Source organism: Rhododendron vialii, chromosome 10a, assembly GCF_030253575.1.
Source record: "Rhododendron vialii isolate Sample 1 chromosome 10a, ASM3025357v1".
Lineage (NCBI taxonomy): Eukaryota > Viridiplantae > Streptophyta > Magnoliopsida > Ericales > Ericaceae > Rhododendron > Rhododendron vialii.
In genome coordinates this window covers 13423905-13446099 of record NC_080566.1, presented here as the reverse complement: position 1 = coordinate 13446099, position 22195 = coordinate 13423905, and the positions used below count along the sequence as shown (strand labels likewise).

At 36.7% G+C, this 22195-nt stretch overlaps 2 protein-coding genes across 4 annotated transcripts; both read right to left on the bottom strand.

Annotated features, from left to right (window-relative positions):
* Window positions 1–13539: 13539 nt before the first annotated feature.
* LOC131304728 (uncharacterized) lies at window positions 13540–14049 on the bottom strand. The gene has a single exon (XM_058332069.1). The coding sequence runs from the start codon at window positions 14001–14003 to the stop codon at window positions 13722–13724; it is 282 nt and encodes a 93-aa protein (XP_058188052.1). The 5' UTR covers window positions 14004–14049; the 3' UTR covers window positions 13540–13721.
* A 2577-nt stretch (window positions 14050–16626) lies between these two features.
* Window positions 16627–21511, bottom strand: LOC131304725 (protein CONSERVED IN THE GREEN LINEAGE AND DIATOMS 27, chloroplastic). 3 transcript variants are annotated; one of them, XM_058332065.1, is made up of 7 exons: window positions 21084–21511; window positions 19984–20136; window positions 19148–19225; window positions 18259–18354; window positions 17678–17713; window positions 17253–17416; window positions 16627–17164 (listed from the first exon to the last, which is right to left on the bottom strand). In XM_058332065.1, exons 1-7 carry the CDS (start codon window positions 21318–21320, stop codon window positions 17002–17004), a joined length of 927 nt encoding a protein of 308 aa, XP_058188048.1. In that variant the 5' UTR covers window positions 21321–21511; the 3' UTR covers window positions 16627–17001. The 3 variants fall into 3 exon arrangements, with proteins under 3 accessions (XP_058188048.1, XP_058188049.1, XP_058188050.1); XM_058332066.1 differs by lacking the exon at window positions 17678–17713 and having other exon boundaries at window positions 21084–21470; XM_058332067.1 differs by lacking the exon at window positions 18259–18354 and having other exon boundaries at window positions 21084–21470.
* Between the last annotated feature and the right edge of the window lie 684 nt (window positions 21512–22195).

Genomic DNA, 22195 nt, shown 5'->3' with positions numbered 1-22195 from the left:
AGTCATAAATAGCAGCGACTTATGTATAACAAAATTATTGCAGACAGCTACATATGATCAAACTTATGCATACAATTTTTGCTACGTTTATCCACATTTATAATTTCAGAAACAATCAAAATCGATCCCCACAACGGGCATGATGGACGTGCAATGCACGTCGCAATGCACCTAGTATATATATATGTTTTATCTTTGTCACGCCAAATATTACCTATAGCTTTTTGTGTAACGCTATTTTTTTGCAAATGTGGATTTATGATCTAGTGAAATTAATACTTCCATAGATTCGAACATGGTTAATTTACAATTATAGTTTCCATCCCTATTTTTTTAATTGGGGATCATGTCTCGTGGATAAAGAAAGAGTCGAAGAAAAGCAATGAATCAAATCAAGATTTCTCTAGTATTCTACTGTATGTCATATCACCAAATTAATGAATTTACATCTATAAGTGTGACATATACTTCACATACATCATATAGCATTTCTGATGACATGGTCTAGGGGTGCTACCGTCGTAACGAATCGGTACTAGTAATGGGAGGCATATCTTCATTCTCATGGAAATGAAGAGAGAGTTATTTGAAAGTGTGGTTAATTACACATATCTTCTTTTACTCCCTCCGTCCCATAAAGTTGATTCTCTACAGAATTATGTGTAATTTTTAAACTTAAATGGATACTGGGTCATTGAAGTGGTTGCCCCTCGGCCTTAGGATTGGGGTCAAGCTATGTCTAGCTTGCTCTTCACTCCAATAGTTGGTACAAGACTGATTCCATGTGTTCCACGCTCTGCGTAGACCTACGCATTCTAAGAACGAATGTCTTCTTGTCAATTTTTAAGTAGATGAAATTTACCAATGACTTTAGGACTTGACCCATCAATTTGATGTTTTGGTCGTTGGAAAAAGCTTTAGAAATGACATAAAAAAAAAAGGGCAAAAGAATGATCCATTAACTTCTAATTATGGAGCGAGGGAGACAAAGAAAGTTAAATCAGGGCCTAGTTTTCTATGAGGCGGGACAATAATATTGACAAGGATTGGTCAATTTTTTGGAGCAAAGCTTTTGGCTTTTGACCCTAAAAGCATTTTGGCCAGAACCATCGAAAATGATAGGATTTATGACACTGGATCCAATAAATTGTTCATGACAAAAACTAGATGACTTAAATTCACTTAAAATCTAGACGGTCCAGTTTGTGTCATGTACAAGTTTATGAATCTAGCGTCATAAACTGTACCAAGCCTGTAAAACCATTGCTATAGGAGCCAACTTCAATGACATTTGGCAGTCCTCGGTTCTCCTCTTGACTCTACGAGGTCGTATAGTTTTCTGGCCTCCATCGATTGCCACTCCCTTTTAGTGTGCCCATGCACATAATTCATGATTGTATGATGTCATGAATATATCATCGAAGCATGTAGTCATGACGACCCTCTTCGTTTTGTGTTTTGAAGAAGATTTTTAAGACTAATGAGTGGATATGCCTCTCCCTAGTCAGCAATTGCCTAGGTGAGTTGGTATGTGGAATTATCTTCTTGCCCTCCTTCAAAGATAGATAAAGAATATTTATTGGGGACCATGCACAAGGGTTTTGAGTACCGAAAACAACAAGCCCGATGTGTTCGTTATCCCTATTTTCAACTCTAATTGTTTGCTGACTCCATCAAATTTTTAAATCTTCTTGTGCCAAATAATCAGAGGCGGCTCTAGTCTTGTGATTCCATGGTCAACTGAACACCAAAAAAAAAAAAAAATTTACTTAGAATACATGTAAAATTTTTGGGTTAACCTTACTTTAAACACCCAATCCAAATGTCAATGAACACTCAATTCTAATAGTCTTGAACACTGAACCCAAAAAGAATTGAATATCCAACCCAAAATCAATTAAACACTCAACCACAACCATATTACTGCCCATCAATTCAAGTAATTCTCATTTGAACACCTAACACATTACCTCAAATAAAATTCATAATCATAATGAAAACATTTGAAAAATGAAAGGGCAAAAGAAGAATCTATATGGGTAAGAATTATGCTCTGCGTTCTTTCTCCATCTTTATTGTCGATGGTCTAAATGTGTTAATTTCACATTCATGAAAATAACTACTTTTTTTTCGTTTAGTTAGCTTATAGAATTACAGACAAAAGCTTTAAAAAATTCAACTACATTCCAAAACCATGTTAACTTGAATAATATTTCTTCGAACTTAAAGATTACGATAAAAAATCTCATCATGTCATCCTAAAAATTAAATAACATATTTTTGAGAAAGCCAGCCCCAACATCTCGCTAAATTTTCTTTTAAAAGGGTTTTAGTAGGTTAATATGCTGGTTAAACATGGACACAAAATATGAGAAATCGTTTAGGACAATTGTAAATTTTACCCCCTCCATTCTCGAAACACTGCCTAGTACGCAATACGACAACTTTCAACAAAAATAAAATTTTTGTAAAATAAATATAGTATATATTTTTCAGTTCTCATTTCACCTCTTAGTTAATTTTTGTAGAATAGAGTTTATGTTTTTTTACTGCAATATTTATACTAATTTATGAGATTTTGTACATATATCTTATTGGTTAATAAATCAGCTAGTAGAGTTAAGAAAATTTCTTAACACCCTACCACAAATTCCTAAAACCATCCCTGCAAATAATCTCACATTTAATTTCCTTTAATTGCAACTTGTTTGTTAATTACCACTGTCCATTTATTCTATCAGCATTGGTAGTATGCGATCATCTTACTTATTTGCATGTTTCAGTTCTTTCAATCCCTTAATCATTAGTTCTCAAAAACTAAAAATCTCCTTAATCATCACTATTGGTTGTAATCATGCCTAATGAGATTTATTACCATCATTACGGATTCCAATATTTTTTAAGTACCTATTTTCCGCTTTAATTACGAAATAGGTCATTCTCTCACAATACATCACCTTTAATTTAAAAAATAAGTAATTATTTTCCTTAACGGAATGAGACTTAAATTCGCTGTACTAAATGCCCACCTCATCAAAAACAAATACTCCCTTAGTCCCTAAATATGTATCCGATGCGCAAATCTAGGCCTTCAAAAAGATGCATTTGTTTTGTTAAGAAAATCAATTTTTTTTTCACAAATCATTAGATAGCAATGAGTTCTATTAGATTGTGAAAAAAAATTAAAATTTTTAATGAAAAACATGCATCTTTTGTAATGCTTAGTTTTGCGCGCCGGACAATTATTTAAGGACGGGGGAGTACGTAATATTAATGATTTATATGAAAAAGTCAAACTTGTACACTTAGTTTATGTTATGGTTCCACTTGGAATAGCTTAACAAGATGATGACATAATGCATCTTGGCTAATTTCATCCCTGGTCTAATCACTAAAAATTACTCCCTTCACTCTAATTTTTTTGTCCATTATTCCATTTTGTGCTATTTTTCAATTACTTATATCGAGAACTAATATAACTAATCGAAAACTATATATCAATTCATATTGCATATTTTTTTAGAGCTAGTATGATCATTGAAATAGACAAACAAAACAGGACATAGAAAGTACTTGCTTGCGGCCTGCCCCAAAAATTAAACCCCGATCGATTATGTAGGAAACAAACCTACCAATCAACCACATTAACCCATGGGGCTACAAGTTCTGCTTTTATCGTAGGTGGTAGACATTCTCCAAATATATAATCGCTTGCATCCTCTCACATGATTTTAGAATAGGAAAATAATTTTTGTACTCTTTCTTGTGAATTAATGCACTCCCAAATTAAAATTATAATATTTTAGTAGTACTTTAAAATTTAAAGAATTTTTTATGAAAACATTACTCAAACTATCACTCATTTTTCTACTTCGTTCTCGAACTATCAAAATCACCTATTTCATCCTCTAACTATTCATATCCCACCTATTTAGTCCAGTTCTTAACTCCATCCAAGATTTTGGATGGAAAAGTAACCACATGCCAATCACGTGACTTTTTGAAGGGCAAAAATGAGATTTCATCTCTTTACTCCCAAAATCGGTAGAACGACCAACCACTTTCCTCCTGGTATGAGGAGCAATTGCCTCTCACCCTTTTCCCTCTCTTACCAGATCGTGAAATCAACAAGAAGCTACATCATAATTAAGTTCTTGACAGTAATTACTCATCCATTTCCTCATAACAATAGTTAATTACTCTTCAATTTTTGCTCATCCTTCGTTTCTTAAACTCCATTTGTAAGACCCGGCGCGGGAAAAAAAACTCCATTTTGTGAGACAAAATAAGCACCCAATCCCCTCTTGAAAAATTGAATTGATGGTGATTAAAGAGGTGACTATGATTCTATGAAGTTGATTTTTCGTCAGGTGGATGAAATCCCATTTTTGCCCTTAAAAAAGTCACATGATTGGCATGTGGTTACTTTTCCATCCAAAATCTTGGATGGAGTTAAGAATTGGACTAAATAGGAGGGATATGGATAGTTTGAGGATGAAATAGGTGATTTTGGTAGTTCGAGGACAAAGTAAAAAAATGGGTGATAGTTTGAGGGATATTTTCATAAAAAAAACTCAAATATTAAATCACACACAATATATTTTTTAAAGCACACAAGAAGACTAATATTTAGGGTGCATTAATAAAAATAATAGAGTGCACAAATATTTATCTGTAGAATAGAATATGTTATAAAGGAGAACAAGTTCACACATTACCATTAAGCTAGTGCCAAAGCTTGGCAAGCTTTTTTTCTGCAAAATTCAACTCAATCCATTGTCATTTTCTGATGCTAAAAAAATGACAATACCATCTTTGAAAGATGAATATCGCATGCCATTTCTTCTACATTATCTAAGTTTTTTGATTTGCACCGAAACATGAAAGATGAATATCGCATGCCATTTCTTCTACATTATCTAAGTTTTTTGATTTGCACCGAAACATGTGACGTGTTTCGTCTAATTATCTTGATTTGAGATTGTGCCAAATAACTTCAAACGTGTGCAATAACGTTGATATCTGTTGACTTTTGATACGGTAACAAATTATATATATATTTTTGACATAGTTATTTTAGCATCAGAAAATGACATATTGGCATATTGTGCAGAATTAAAATAATGTAAACGTAGTACAAAAAAAAAAGGATGTCACTTTCTCACCTACCCATGATCTACAAGGCCTTAGGAAAATGAGAAGGACAAGGAATTGAAAAAGGCAAAGGGAGAATATCTATCCTATTTAAACTTTCAACAACATACAGATAAATGTCAGATAATTGGAAAGATTCATGAATAACTTATCATTACTTAATTAAAAGTTCATTTTCAATGACGGAATTACAATCTTACATATGATCCACCATTTAGTGGGAATAAGCACATTTAAAATTAGATTAGGATCTTTCCCAGAACATTCATTCTTTGACTATCAAGATATATATTATTTCTTTTTTGGCAAAACATATTATTATTATTATTATTATTATTATTATGTCTTGTTAAAGTCGTTCTAGAATTTTCGGTTACCATTTGATTGTGGCTACAATTTAGAGATACTGAAAAAAGAAAGGAAAATTTGACGAGAGGTCCTTAAATTAGAAAAACCTATACTAACGCATACCATTAAAGAAGACTATTAGTTGATTAAAGTGAAAATTAAGGACTCTAGATTAGAGAACTCCTCAATTCTCTCAAAGTATTCTAAGTAGACCTTAAGTTTTCTCAGTTTATTCTTGGTACCTTTAAGAACAAATCAAGGGCGGAAGTACATGTAGTGAAGGTTGAGCTATGGCCCAAGTGAGGTTAAAAGAAGTAAAAAAATTGTTTGTAAAAATTTTAGCCCAATAAATTTTAGCCCACTTTGTTTTCTTTTTGTAGCCTAACTCATCCTATATGGATTATCTACATTAAAAGAGAACTAGTTGAAAATATCGACCCAAATTCAATAATAAATGATTTCTACCCTCTAAAACAATGTAGAACAATGGTACCACTTCAATAGTGTATGTTTTTTTGTACTTTTCTTTTGTTTATTTTTGAACATTTACGTATTTTTGTACAAGTTTGTTGGATATTAATTATAAAACTATTTTTTATTTATATATTAGTCCCCTTTTACTAAGGGCGACCTTATTCTTGTAAAATGCGGACCTCATGAGTTTGAGATTGTTCCCGATCAAATTTTGATGATTCCATGCATTTTTATGAAAAAACTGCTTGAAATTAAGCCATTTCCGATCATATTTTTTGCTGATTTCTCACGTACGTGTACCCTTAAAATTACGTACTACACACATTGAACGGTTCTGATCATCAAAATTTGATCAGGAAAAGAAAGTCATTAACTTAACAAGTTAAGGGCACCCTTAGTAGAAGCTTTGTGTGTGTGTGTGCGCGCGCGCGCACGCACACATACCACGGATCAAGTGAGGGATCACATATTTTGTTAAAATGCGGACCTCCCATTTCCTGATGAAATTTTGATGATCTAAACCGTTCAATGTGTGTAAAATGTGATTTTAAGAGTTCCCACGAGAAATTAACAAAAAATATATGATCGAAAAGTGCTTGTTTTGAGCAATTTTTAATTGAACCATTCAATGAAAACCACTCAGATCAAGCATTTTCCGGTTATATTTTTTGCTGATTTCTCCCGTGGACTCTTAAAGTCATGTTATAATCACATTTAACGGTTCGGATCATCAAAATTTGATCGGGATTGTGAGGTCCGCATTTTATTAAAATAACATATCCCTTATAGGATCCTGATATATCCATACGATTGAGTCCTTGGGTTTTTGAAATAGTGTAAAAAGAAGTGCTTCGAATCATTGCTATTTGACTCAAACCTGTTCTAAAAAAGTCAAGATATTTCGAATTCTTAGTTGACACGGACAAAATCAGGAAAAACCTCTGAAATTATTTCAATATTGGACCTTGGACATATAATAGTTCCGAATCGAATTTCTTTAGAAAGAAGATCTTTTTTCTCGTGGTAGCCTGCTCTAGTTCCCTTACGAAACTTACGTTATTGAGTTAGCCATACACTTCACATGTTTCTAGCGATTCACATGGCATCATCAAATGATACAAGTGTGTGTGTGTGTCTATATATATATAAAAGTTTCGGAAACAACTAATTAGACACCTAAAATACACCTCATAGTTTCCGATCAAATTTTGATGATTCGAACCGCTCAATGTGATCAGAACGTGATTTTAAGGGTATTCGTGAGAAATTAGCAAAATAAATGACCGGAAAGGCTTGATCTGACCAGTTTTTAGCTTAGATTTGATGAACGATTCAATTAAAAATTGCTCAAAATAAGCACTTTCCGGTCATATTTTTTGCTAATTTCTCGCGGGCACCCTTAAAATCACATTCTATATATATTGAACGGTTCAGATCATAAAAATTTGATCGGGAATTATGAAATTGAGATTTTAAATTTTTTTAAGGTATTTTTTTGGGTGTCCCTTGAACTGCCCCGTATAATACACACACACACATACACACACAGAGTCCACTTCCCTTAAAAACCATCTTAACTTTTAAAAAAAGCAAACGTCTCTTTCTTGATAGAATTTCGATGATTTGAGCCGCTCAATGTGTTCAGAAAGTGATTTTAAGGGTACTCGCGAGAAATCAGCAAAAAAAAATGACCGGAAAGGGTTTCATCCAAGCAGTTTTATTTGTTTTTTATCAAACGGTTCAAACAAAAACTGCTTGGTTGAAGCCCTTCCCGATCTTCTTTTTTTTTTTGCCGATTTCTTGTGGGTACTCTTAAAAATTACATTTTGAACACATTAAGCGGCTCGGATCATCGAAATTCGAACGGAAAATGGGAGAAATGGGGAGGTCCTTATTTTAACTAAAATAAGGATCTCCTCATTTGAAAATGGTTGTGTATATATACACATACACACAATTGGCTTCTTATAGGGATCCCTTATATTGCTTATGTAAGGACTTTTAATCTGGGCCATTGGATCTCATCTAAGGGCTGAGAAAAAAGAAAGGAATTCGCTGGTATACAACTTGGACTTGTCGCGGATCTACGACTGTACACACACACACACACACACATACATACATGCAGGGTTGATCAAGTCAGGGCGTCCGGATTTTGTTATGGTCCTGATTTTTTGCTCTAAGCCGTTGGATCTAATCCAACGGCTGGGAAATGAAAGGGGAGCTTGCGGGTCTAAGTCGGGTAAAAATAGACACGGGTCATGGGAATCGGGTAACCAAGTCACACACGGGTCAAGTAAAAAAAAATCCCTTTCCCATTCATTTGTTCTAGATGGAGAGAGAGAGAGAGAGAGAGAACGCACAAACGACGATGACAAAGAAGATATTATTATGTCTTGTTATAAGGTCGAAGAAGATATTAGGATCTTTCCCCGAACATTCATTCTTTGACTATCAAGATATATATTATTTCTTTTTTGGCAAAAGATATTATTATGTCTTGTTATAAGGTCGATCTAGAATTTTCGGTTACCATTCGATTGTGGCTACATTTTAGAGATACTTGAAAAAGAATGGAAAATTTGACGAGAGGTTCTTAAATTAGAAAAATCTATAATAACTACCATTGAAGAAGACTATTAGTTAATTAAAGTGAAAATTAAGGACTCTAGACAAGAGAAGTCCTCAATTCTCTAAAAGTATTCTAAGTAGGCTTGGCGGTGAAGTTTCCAACTTCTCGTCTCGATCGTAATCCTGGGGGTTTGTGGAGAGGTGGTGTTTGGCAGTTTTGGCGGTAGTTCTTGATTTCCCACTGCCCTATCTCTGTTTTCTCTCTGTCATCGTAGGTCGTGTGTTTTACCTTAGTGGGTCTGTTAGGTTCCTTCCTGCCGCCGGTCATATACATCTGGGTGTGACCAGATCTACTTAATAGTGAGGCAGTTGGGTGGTGGTGCTGGTCCGGGAGGTGATGCCGACGGTATTTTGTACGGCGGTGGCTTGGAAGCGGTTTAAGGTTCTGTGGGGTTGGGTCTGTCAGGCAGGTCTCCTTGGACCTGTTTGTTTTTTTGGGCTTTGTTGTATATTTGGGTATCGGGTGGGCTTGATTGTATTATTTTTGGGCTCCCTTGTTAGACCTTAGGGGCTGGGCTTCGGCTCGTTTGATGTATTGTCCAACTTTTTGTTGAATTTCTCTTTCACTGTCTCCGTTTTTAAGTTTTTTAATAAAATTTTGTCTGAAAAAAAGAAGAAAGAGTATTCTAAGTAGGCCTTAAGTTTTCTCAGTTAACAATTCTTGGTACCTTTTAGAACAAATCAACAAATTCTTCTAATCCTCATCTATAAGACGTGAGAATGTCTTCTATAAACTACAAGACATGAGTGCGAGGTAAATCTCCCAATAGATAAAGGAATTAAGGTCATATTGGAGTTGATAATTAATTCCAAAACCCAAATTGTTTCCGCCAAAACTCAAATTGTTCCCACCAAAACTCAACTTCATCTTGACTTATTTGCCCACAGCTGCATCAATGACTTTTCAATGGAGACGAAGCCGAAGCCCGTGGAGACACTTAACGAAATGATCCTATGTTACATTTAATGGTGGTTTGGATGGATGATCAGTTAGCATTGAATGTGTTGTACGTTTTGGGTAGTCTTGGCCCTTTTCATTTGCTTTATTTTGATTTTTTTTTTCCCAATTTGATCCATATTTGTGTAACGCCTCAAATTTTGAAAACGTTAAATGGATAATTTTATTGAAAATAAAATGGAGCCTGGCTCAATATTACATCATAATCTTAACAAAAGTACTTTTATTCAACAAAATGAGGGGGGTAAATTAGGGTTCCTATCTACTGCTACGCCTTTTCTTCCATTCTGCCCAGCTTCTCGGCTCCAAAAGCTTCCAAGGTGTAGAGTTCACCTTGTTCATCTATAAGATCTGACACATTATACCAGTGTCGCCACCAATATAATATGTCAGGGTCACCAAAAGGTAACACCGTGAGCTACAAAAGCTCAATAGAGTAACTCATACCCATTAACCCTTAACTTACGAACAAATGATCACAAATTCAATAATTTCCACATAGTTCATACATATTCGACAAAATAGTTAACAATGATACATCTGCATTCACTATTCAACTAACGTTGATGTCCATGATTTTCTGAGTTTTACCTTTCATTAACCAAATCAACATTTTCAAATTGTCATTTTAACACACCCAACCTCGGTTCTGCTGTTCCAGTCTCTCGAGTATCCTCACAATGGTTCTGCCGCACCGGGTTCCCATTGGCACATAAAACTTTGTATTGGCTCTTCTCCGCGGATAACCAAGTCATATTACCAATGAAGCTACCACGTCCGGCCCCATTGGCAATTTTCACAATGGGCTACCAAGTCCGGCCACATTATGGTTTTCACAATCCACGCAATGGGCTACCAAGTCCGGCCACATTGCGAGTTTTCATTCACACAACGGGCTATCAAGTCCGGCCACGTTGCGGTTTTCACAATCCACATAATGGGCTACCAAGTTCGGCCACATCGCGGTTTCCACACACATAATGAGCTACCAAGTCCGGCCACATTGCGGTTTCAAGCATACTTTGCTATTAACACACTATAGGTGTCATGTTTCTACTTTCTCAGTTTTTGTGTCTCGTTTTCATGCAACGACTCCGCGGTAGGACTTTTCACATACGAAACCATAAATCATTCATTGTAATCTTGATACTAAACTAGCAAGATCATCCAACTCTATATTACTAATCATGCTCAAATCACAAATTAAAGCATAACGCCACATGTACGAACGCCTTTGGAGTGAAAATCACTTATGCTTTTACAACAAGACAAGTAATGCAAACAATTCATAACACATACTCATAACCATCTAAAGATCAAAATACGAATACTTCTATCAACGATAAAGTCTTATCTTTCGAAAACCGTTATTTCTTCCTTTGTGGGAAATTCAAAACAACACATGTGTTTATTAGAGTAAAAGTTGATTATTCCAACATGCTCATACTTCCATTAGCAAAAACAAGTTTGTTAATTATCATGCATTCCAAACCGTATAGGTAAAAGATAACCTTATATACTTAAAGAAAACGATTAGGGACATTCTACATATACTTAGAGATAGGGGATAAGGATAATCTACTTATACTTAGGGAGGTGAGTAGAGAAAATCTACCGTTCTTCTTGGCGGTAGTAGCGACTACGGAGAGAAATGGTACGTCGGACGGAGTAACTTCTTACGGTATGCTTTCGGAAGTTTCGAAAGAGAAAGGTTTCTCTCGAAACTTGATCTTGACTAAACTACTTGAACTTTTTAGATCGAAAAGGGGTGTTAGGATGAGTTTCTTGAAGAACTTAATTAGGAAGAACAAGGAAGAACTAGGCAAGAACAAGCAAAACACAAGACTTTCTTAGAGAGAGAAGTTGCTAGGTGAAGGTGTGAGTTGAATGGTGAGTATGAGGTCATATTTATAACAAAAATTTGGGCTCCTCTCCTCCCCCCATGGCCGGCCGCCTCTCCCTCCCATTACCCATTGGATTTTACTCCATGTCTTGTCATTTCAAGCATGCCATGCCTTCCATGACTTGTCACTTCCATCCTAGGCCAAATCTTAGGTTATTATGAAGGGTTCATGGGTTGTCTTATCCTAGAAAGGGCTTGCTTGGAAGAAAGAACAAGATGATGGCTATGATTGTACTTTGGAAGACTAGAAATGGGTTGTAAAGTTGTCAAATAGGCTTAAGGCTATAAGGTTGCTTGTTGGAGTGTACAAAACACTACACACACCTCACTCCATCTCCCTCTCTCTCTCTCGGCCTCCCCTCTCTCTCCTCTCTCGGTCTCTCTCTCTCTCTCTCTCTCTCTCTCTCTCGTACTACATATATATTTACATATATAAGGATATATATATATATATATATATATATATACACACACACACACACACACACATCTAGGAAAGTAATCTTAGAATAATTGGCTTAAGACTAAAAACTAGGTTGGCATGCATGTCATGGCTAGTTTTGCTTCTTTTGGAAGCAAAATGATGGCTATGACTTGTCTAGTCAAGGTTATATACATTGGCAAGTCAAATGTCTATTATCCAAAGGATAATATTTTTCCTAACATTTATTGTCCAATGGACAAGGGAATATTGGTGATAATTAGGGTTTGAAATGACTAGTAATGGGAGTAAAATGGTCACTACTATGGTCTAATGGTTCAATAGGGTTTGGAGGGGTTCATAAGGTTTGAAGATGGTCAAAAAGGTCCATTTAGGGTTAGGAAAGTATAACTAGGTGAGATGGTAGTTTGGTTCCTCCAACTAATCGGTTGGGAGCTAACTTTAATTGCCATGTAGGACTCTTAGTCAAGAAAAACATTATTAAGGGCTTAAATCTAATTATGACGGATTATTAGAAATTAAAATGAATTTTTAAAAGTAAAAACAAGTAATTAAAACAAAATTTAAATATTTAACGAAATTTTTATTTACCAAAAATCAGGGTCGTTACAATTTGCGTATAACTATTGAAGTTAGATTAGGATTGTGTATATTTTTTGAACTCTTTTTTGATTGAGAAATGTACTGATTTTTAGAAACGTTAATTTAATATTTACTAAATAGAAAGGAACATAAAGTCCATTACAAGCTATAATATTATTTCCAAAAATTCCTGTTACATTTATTTAAATAGATAAGAGATGAGTACTAGGGTAATTTACTTCTCTTGGCATCCATCTTCTTCAACATGGCTTGGGTCAGCTCCGTACTCTTCCAACTGATAAAAACTGTCCCTATCTGTCTCCAAATTCTGGCATAAAATGCCAGAGCCACAAAAGTAACACCACAAACACTTAAGCCCAATAGCTAATTCCTATCCCTATGTTTCATTCTAAAGTTAACAATTTTTCCAATTTCCCAAGTGATGTTTCATCTTTGAAGACATTAGGGTAGATAATCTAATCAATGATTTTTTTACCGTCCCTTTTAATTCACTATATTTTCTTTATAACTTTTAGCATCGTGCGATTAGCGAGTTGTGAAATGTTAAGATCGTATCCTGGAAAATTAGTAATTGTTTGTGCTTATAATATTTAGCATCGTTGCATATGATGTATCTTGAAAACGCAATTTGCATGCGCATCGTTGCATAAAACATGAAATTAAATTAGGCTAATCATAACGGATGTGCAACAATTTCCAGATTTTTAGCAAAAATCAACTTTCCTTATACACATATGCCTAGCCTATATAGGAGGCTCTTGAGATGTGCGTGCCGTTTGTGCCGATCTGCCGGTCTCTGTAAAGGCTGTTGCCAACTTGCCGTTTGTGCTGGTCTCTATAAAGGTTGGGCCCGGAATGTCCTATGAATTTGGTTACACAATATCACTCTTTGCGATCGCTATAAAAACAGACTTGCGGATGCGATATCGAATACCATAAAAGATTTAATTGAAACCATTTCTACCATCAATTAATTTTAGAAGAGATGGTAGAAAAGCGGTTCCACAGCACCAACAATGTCATTAATCTTTAACAAGATGTCATTATTAACTAGTAGTAGATTAAAAAGTGGTGAACCACTCATACATTAGGAAACCATACAACAAGCGGAACCCCATAAACAAATCTCAAGGGCCCACACAGAAAAAGTTACTCCAAAAGCTTAAAACTTAATAACCTTTACACATGCATATCAGCGGTGAAGTTAACTAAGAAGCGCGGCGGCCGGTAGCAACGTCAGTGGGGAAGAGCTGAGCCTCGGCGGCAGCGGTGCCGGAGAGGGTGGGCGCGTCGGTGGATCCACCGCCGCGCCCGCCCTTGGGCTCCTGGTGGCCCTGGGTGCCGTACCCCTGACGCTTGTAATCCTCCACGTCCTTGTACTGCGTGTAGGGGCTGCTCTCCAATGGTAACCCTTCCAGCCTCTTATCTTTCTTCTCTTGATCTCCCTCCAGATCTGCTTTCCTCACCTGCTGCTCCCCACCCTTATCCATCTCTCTCTCTCTCTCAAAATGTATTTTTGGATTTGCTATTGGTTCGTTTGAAGGGTGGGTTGGTCGTTATATGGCAGTTTCTGGTTGTCTGTGAGTTTAACACGTGTCGTACACGTGTTGTTCTGTTGTGAGAGGTGTAAGCTTGAGAGGAAAACACGGCCGGCTTGAAGCGTGGAATTAATTAGTAGTATGTCAAGCTAATCTTTATTATGGGAAATTCTCCTAATCTCCATCTTATCTTCTTATCCCTTTGGTTTGGCCAGTAATTTTATCGGGGAGACAAGTTAATTGATTAACCAGAAATTAATCTCTTATGTAGTGACAGCTAATCTCTTATGTACACGTCCTTCCATGCAAAATAGCATGTGAGTTTAGTTTTGTTGTACGGAGTAATAGGGCCGCACATGTTTGTGCTAAACAGGCGATTTCTTGTGGTTTGTCCGACATGTGGACTTTCATCTTGTCCCCATGAGATTCGTCACTTTCTGATGTATAAACGTTTCTGCCTGTCAGATTAATAAAATCTTCTAGCTCACTTTTGTCACAAAAAAAGAAAATAAGTTAGAGATTAAATTCTTTCTACCCGCAGTGAAAAACTCCACTTTTTCACCACCGCCTTTTTCGGTCATACCGTGTTTTTATTGTTGATTTGAACCGTTCATTTTGTAAATCCCACATAATTAATAGTGTATCCATGCAAAAAAAAATATCAACTTGATCGGACATCGATAGGAGTATCAAAAATTGAATTTTGCATTGTAAAATAGACAGTTTATCTTTATTATTATTGACAGAAATCTGATCGTCCATTTTATAAGCCAAAATTCAAATTTTGACATATCTATCGACTTTTGATGAAGCTAATTTTTTGCATAGCAATACTATACGGCGGGTCTTATAATATGAACGGTTCAAATTACAATGATAGACGCTCGGTGGGGCCCATAATGGGCGGTGGTGGATAGAATTTATTCTCAATAAGTTATGTTCGGATGAGGGGCTTCCGCCATCGCCATTTGAGAGCCCTAACGTACGTTCAATGCATTAATCTAAAGATTCTAAACCATTCATTTTGTAGAGCTCGCAAAATAGTACTGTATTTACGCAAAAAAAAAAAAAAAACAGCTTTATCAGACATCTATATATACGAAGTGGTGGAGGGACATAGAGGGGTGGCAGCCGACCCCACTGACTGCCAAATTTTCATAGAAATATGTATAATTTTTGGCTGCTAATTTAGCCACTCACACAAAAATACACTTGTAGGGGAGTGGCGTTAACAAAAAAAATGGAGTGACAAAATCATTTCCCTAATTTTTACCCAATTTTTACTAATTTTACCCAACTTTAAAATTTATTTTTGCCTTAGTCCATATAAGGGGTTTGTACTTAAGGGGAAAAAGAGTCAAAATACAATCTCTACCCACAAAATTCTCAAACGTAGCGCTAGTTTGTTTGTTCCTCAAAATAAATCAAGGGTTTCGTTTATGAATTACACATAGTTCAAATTTCTGACCTTATTTATCGAAAATCTTGACTCCGCCACTGTCTATAGGTATATAAAAAATTAAATTCTAGTTTATAGAAGTCCCATTAAAGGATCCTCCTTTGATCCCGATTCGAGATGAAGTCATTAGAAGGGGAAGCACTCAAGTGGAACAACGGACGGCTTTGATTTTGTCAATAATTTTTAAGTTAAAATGTCTATGACCGTCTATTTATAAACTAGAATTCAATTTTTGATATACTTATTATTGTGCGATCAAGCTGGTTTTTACGCTTATAAACTTATAATGTACGAGCCCCACAAAATAAATGGTTCAGATTACCGCAATGAATACACGATGGGGTCCACAATGGGGTTTCTACCTCATCTGGAAATAACTTATTCTCACGTAGTGCAATATACTTTGTGATGGAAGTCTTCACGTAAGTAGTGTGGTGCATTGGGACGCATCATTTGGATTTATTGTTTCCATGGGGAATTAGTGGTCAATATCTAAAAATGTAAAAGAATTCACATTTGGGTTTTTCTTGTAAGTAATATAATAATTTTGTTCTTTTTCTGTTTTTATTATATTGTAAAAAATTTGTTTCTCAAAAGCAATATTTGCATAGTATGTCGACCCCACTTTGGTAATCCACCCCGAAAAAGGAATGATTTTATCTTTTTTTCTTCTTTTTTGGTACAATTTTTATGTTTCTTTCTTTTTGGCAAGTCTGTGCACAAGTAGCACAGCTCTTAAAAAAGTATGAAACGTTTTATTTTTATTTTTTTTCAGGTGGTCTGGTACCTGAAGGATCTTACGTTCAATGCGTGACCAGGCTTGAAAGCCCAACCAAATCTTCCAAAAAAAGCCTAACCAAATTCACCTTTTATTGGGCTTTCTCATAGCCCAACCAAATTCAAGGCTGGAAAATTAAGGCCAGTATACCTTCTGCACTCTTGGACGGTCGCAATTGGCTCCGTAAACAACTATTCACGGCTTCGCCAGTTAAAAAGATTTTCTCATTTACATTAATCAAAATGAGTTCCATTATCGGTCTCAATCATTAGTAAATCACTTCTCCCAAATCTCTGACGTTGATTCCTTTAGCAATTTGATTCCAATTTGCACCAAAATGACGAAGTAGTGACTAGTGAGTATATTGAATTTCCTTTAACCCTAGGAGCAATGCTTACGGATACAGATGGAAACACGTAGATTTGGACAGTTGCACGTGGATATCACACAGTAAATGTGAGGTTGGGTAATGCTACATGTACAAATTTGTGTGGAAAAATCTGAACACACAGATATATATCCGAAACTAGCTCATGCATGTGGCCCCTCTCTATGCAGACCAAAGTGCATCAAACAGTTCCGGACACGTGTGTCTGGATCTTATGCATACAAATCTGTGCACGTAGACTTTCTCGATTACAGATAATGAAGCATGTATGCAGATGACTTGAAATGTGAAAGTGATTCGATGCGTTTCCTTTCCTCTTGAAGTACTACTTCACTAGGTCTTCCCATTTGCAGTACTGGCCACCTGCTAATGCACGATAAAACCTATCTCTGCAGTAGACCGGCCTTCCATCTGCAGCCTCAGCAGCAGCTGCTGCTAGATCATCGTCAGCCTTCACCTCCACTGGTAACCTTAGCAGCTCCTCCTTTCTATATATTTTAGATTGAGAAATTAAAAAAAGTAACATTAGTAGATGTGAGCTGTAGTTTTGGAGACTTGATGTGTGGTTTTAAGTACCTTAAGTTGAATTTGCTGTTCTTGGATGCCGGAATTGGTGTTCCGAAAGTGTTCTGAATGAAATCCTCTGCCGGGGTAGCAAAGATAAATAACATGACGGCTGAAACGAGTAATGCCCCTGTTCCGACTAGCGTTTGTTTCAGCAATTTGATGACTGGTTTGACCTGGAGGCAAAAAGAGTTGCTATCAGTCTTTTCAGTTTCTTTGTGTGTGGTTCTGTTTGTATTGCCATTAAATGCCGATATGTGCACATGGAGGCCCCTTTATACTGCTTGTTAACAGAAAGTCGCAACCAATTGGCATGCATTTTTACATTCAATTTGGTTTGGTATGTAACCTCTTCTGAGAAATATAGCGTTACTGTGATGTTCTGCAGTATTACAAATTGGATGAATCCTGATGATTTATTAAGTAGTTTTTAGTACCTTATATGAGCCCAACAATCTGTCCCGAGCCAGGATCTGCAAAGAGTAATGACAGTTAATTAAGTTATCAAGGGTAGGGTCCAAGACACCTAGATTGTTCTTGTGCATGTGCTAATTCTCACCCTTCTTATTGAACTGATTCATTCTATTTATCCTCCGTGGTCTATCTCTAACTCTAGTTGACAGTTGTAACACTTGGTGTACAAAACAATCCTGTTACACTAGACAAGATTTTTTATGTCTATGAGTATAGCGAATAAAAAGTCCGAGAGAATTCTGGGGGGGGGGGGTGGGGCGCGCGGTTTGGGTTGTGGGGGTTGTTCCTGCAACAATGGAACACTGTCTTACCTTTTGTCAAGAATTTAGAGGCTGCCACTGAAGTGGATGTAAAGGTAAAAGCTTTTTGATTTTGGTTTGGTATATTTGTTGATGTTACCAGTGGCATTCCCTTTCTGGATGCTCTTATGTACCACACCCAAAATTTTACCTGAATACTTAATCTTAAGGAAATGTGAGTCCAGGCCTCCAAAGCCATTCCCCCATAAACGATAGTGTGAATGACCAAATGAAAAGCCACTAACCTCAGGTGGCTTTACCCACATTTGTCCATCATACCATCCGGTCTCTTCATAAGGTATCACAGCTGATAGAAGTCTGTCACCAACATAGCTCCATCCCTGTGAGACGGACAATTTCATTACCAAGACAGCCACAAACCTTAAAGTTAGGAGGTTTTATTAACCACTGCTGACAAGATACAATTTCTGTAGCAATAAGTTTTCCAAATGGACGAACATGTGTAGTTACAAGTACCATCACTACTTTTGAAGCATACCCATTAGGCGTTAGCACAGAGGCTTGCTTCATGTGCACATTTGCTTGGGCAAGGAAACTCAATGCTATTGTAATACCCTTCTTCCCTAGAGAGCTTCATACATGGCATCTTGTCTGGATATGACATCATGTCTTTGCTTTATGTAGAAGAGACTTACATTAAATCGTTTGCCTCTTTAGATAAACCATGAGTGAAGGCATGTTCAACTTCAACCTCTTGGTCTTAATTTTATTCGGCATAACATTTGAATTCAACAGGACTTTGTTTGAATGCAGTCGTCCCCTTTATTGGTTATAAGAATTTCAAATTCTGTGCCTTCCTCAGATTAAGTGGGTACGCCTAGAACAGTCGTCACTTCATACACGTTGACCGGTAGGATATATGGATAGAGAATCAAAGCAATTGAACATATATAGCTCAACAAGGAGAAGAGAAAGAGGAATGGAAAATATATTTGCAGTATTCGAGCTCATTGTAGTAGTCTGCACTAAAGTTGCTCAGCCATTCTAATCTCATGGTGATATAGTCTGCACATGACTGATGCAGTTGTTTCTCTTCAACGGTTTTCTGTAATCTCTCAATTAATATTCCACGTACTGCAGTAAGAAATGGCTTTAACATGAATGAGAGGATACCAGGTAAATTCTCAGGACAATTAGTGACACAAGAAAAAGGGTCCCCGTTCCAGCTGCAAGCGCAAATCGTAGAGGTTCCTGCAAAAGTAGGAATATATAAACTACTTGATTTACTTTGCAGCATTATGTTGTTTCATGACCATACTTGTAGTTTATCCCTGAGTTGTGATGTGTCTGCATTTCAATGTCTTTCTTCTCGATATCCTTTATTCACTTTTTGAAGCATCAATCACCTATGATTCTACAGGTGATGAGATATTAAAATGTGAGATTGCTGCTCAGGCTGATATGGATTAAAAACTTTATTTGATCACCAACTTGGGATGGTTTTAGCATTAAAACATACTTATCAAGAATTTTTGTATGGGCTGTTCAAACTTCAACCATTGAGTATGAATTCAGAAAAATGAAAGACAGTATGCAGAATCTGTCTTTGTGCTTCAATCTAGATTGAAAATATGGAGTTTCTTTTACAACTTCTCCTCTTTATAGTTCAAGGTAATTTTGCTGCTATGTTACTTGGACTCGGGTGGGGATGTCGGGTGCGGGTACTTGCCTAGGCATAATATTTGATTTGAGGATTCAGAAACAAGCCATCATATGTAAAATACTCTATAAAACTTCTATTTTCTAGCTTAAATGGTGTTTACTTGTTGTCTTAGACCCTTTCATGCATGTTAAACGGGTTCTATATGTCCATAGCTCGTGAAGAATTGAATTCAGAAAATCTGCTTGTTAAGTTATTGTCCAAGCAAACATGTCCTATATTCATGTCATAACCTTATCCGATACTGTACGGATTTTGAAGGATCCATGGACATAGATTGTTATCTTACCCTTGAAGGATTGAAGCTTGCAGCTGCAATTGGCGCCCCAAGAACAGTGAAAGTCACCAGCCAGAGACCTCCTAGACGCAGGAAAAATGAACCTGGACTCAGTTCGCCCCATGAATATAAACCACCATCTTTCAGGGATGAATACTCGTTAACCTATCATATAACCAGATTACTGTCAGTGGTGATTTGCTAATGGTAAGACTTCATTTTCCGCTTGACCAAAAATAAAAAAAGGTAAGACTTCATTAACAAAAATCTCACTTTTCTGTACGGACTTAAGCAAAGGTTCTTAATTATTTTCTCCCCTTGCATTCAGTGAAAACATTGCAAAAAAAGAAGCCTAGTAGAACCAACTATTTGGTCGTTCAAGCTTCGTTTGTTAGTTAATGAGGTTTCAAAATGTAGGCATGCTTGGATTGCTACAGGTTGACATCATCTCCATTCTCCATTTCCACTTTCCGAATGGTGAAGTGTGTTTGGAAGATATCAGAAAAATTTCCGAAAACACATTTCATGAAACACCAAAATCCAAAATGATGTTTTCAGATTCTCAACAATCTTTTTCTGCACAAAAGTATAAACGATATCAATACAATGGGTGTTTTCAAAACTCGTCATTGCTCGTGCTTCTAAAACCCCAAAATACAAAAATGGAAGCCAAAATGAAACAGGGGTTGGAACAACCTCACACAAGCTGATAAACTCGAGTAACTTGGCTTCTATACAGTCGTACGGCTACATGTCATACCTACTTTCTGAGCTAAGCTCGGAAAAGTATCAAGCTTTAACCTCAAGCTTAATTTGTTACATAACGAGCCGATCTAGGACGAGTTCTTAACTAGCTGAACTTAAGCCGCTCTCATGAGCAGAAAGAGTTCATACATTAGATGGAGAAAAATACCCCAACCCAAGACGGCTTACTCAGAGACTACTTTTACATTGACTCAAGTATTGGTTTTCGGATGTATGAATGTATCTGCAGCCGAATTCATCCATTTTCCATGATGAGTCAATCTCAAACGAGTTTTTAACAAGCAGAGTACATGAACGAAAAGAACTATTCAAGGGAGTCGTGCGAAGTTGCGAGTGCGTATACATACCGGCCTTTGCTCGAAAGGGACCTCGACTTCGAGCCCCGGGTCCCAACTCGGACTGGGTAATCCTCTTGTGCCTCCATCCATCTCATCTTTTACAGCCTTTGCATTGATCCTCTGAGGTAGCTTCTGTGCTCTGTGATACCCAATTACCCATGAATCAAAACTGCTGATTCCAGTCTTGACTAACGGTGATTGTCTTGGACCAGGCACTAGAGAGCAGTACAAGTTCAGCCTCAGCATTTATTCCCCCAGAAGCTGAGCCGGAATTGCTGCAGGAAACCTGATGAAGATGGAAGAGGAGAGAGTGAAGAAAGCTACTGCAGTGAGCTTCTCATAGTAGGAGTAGTTGAAAGAATGGCTCTGGACATTGTTTGGGGACCATTATGCATTATCCTTAGTTGCGTGGAGGGGGAAAACGTGGACTTAAAACTGCAAATGATTTTTTGTGGTTGAGAAAGAGAGAGTGGGAAGGGGGGTTGGGCAACGTGACATGTGGTTCCTCGCACGCTATGCTGTGTGGTTTTCTCACGAATTCACGAGGATTTGGCTTGTACAGTAGTGGCACTGATTTCCTTGTTTGGAAAGAGATTGCTGTTGTAGACTTACTAGGTTTTTTTTTTTTTTTTTGTGTGACAAAATAGACTTATTAGGTTGGCTTGATTTATTAGGGTTTTTTCTTTTTCTTTTTCTTTTAAACTAGTGTGACTCCATATGGAGTCGGGGCCGGGCAAGGGATAAGCACAGCAAACCCGAGGGCCTTCGGGCTTGGACTACCCCGGGTATGGGGAAGCCCAAAAAAAATTGTAAATGCAAAAAAAAAAATTTAGTTTGAGATTAAACAAAGTTTTTTGGAACACAACCAACATGGTGATAATTAGGAGATGAATTATTCCAAAAATTTGGACATTTGAAAACAATAGGTCGGATCAAGGGGAAAAAAAAAAACAACAGGCCAAGGGAAGCAACAAAATGTCTGATTGACATCCTTGATTTTATAAATTCTTCTTCGGAAGATAATTTTTTCCAAATGGTATGGGTTGCTTATCTTATCGAATTTTGTTAACTATGCGGGTTACAGTTACTTCAGCGGAGATAAGTTTTCTAATTTGAATTTG

What these genes read in the sequence shown, in the direction of transcription:
- LOC131304728 (XM_058332069.1), bottom strand. Translation starts at nt 14,003, where the DNA reads ATGGATAAGGGTGGGGAGCAGCAGGTGAGGAAAGCAGATCTGGAGGGA.
- LOC131304725 (XM_058332065.1), bottom strand. Translation starts at nt 21,320, where the DNA reads ATGCTGAGGCTGAACTTGTACTGCTCTCTAGTGCCTGGTCCAAGACAA. An exon ending in TCCCTTTCGAGCAAAGGCCG is followed by an intron (nt 20,137 to 21,083) that starts GTATGTATACGC and finishes GTTATATGATAG; the next exon opens with GTTAACGAGTATTCATCCCT. An exon ending in CAAGCTTCAATCCTTCAAGG is followed by an intron (nt 19,226 to 19,983) that starts GTAAGATAACAA and finishes CTACTTTTGCAG; the next exon opens with GAACCTCTACGATTTGCGCT.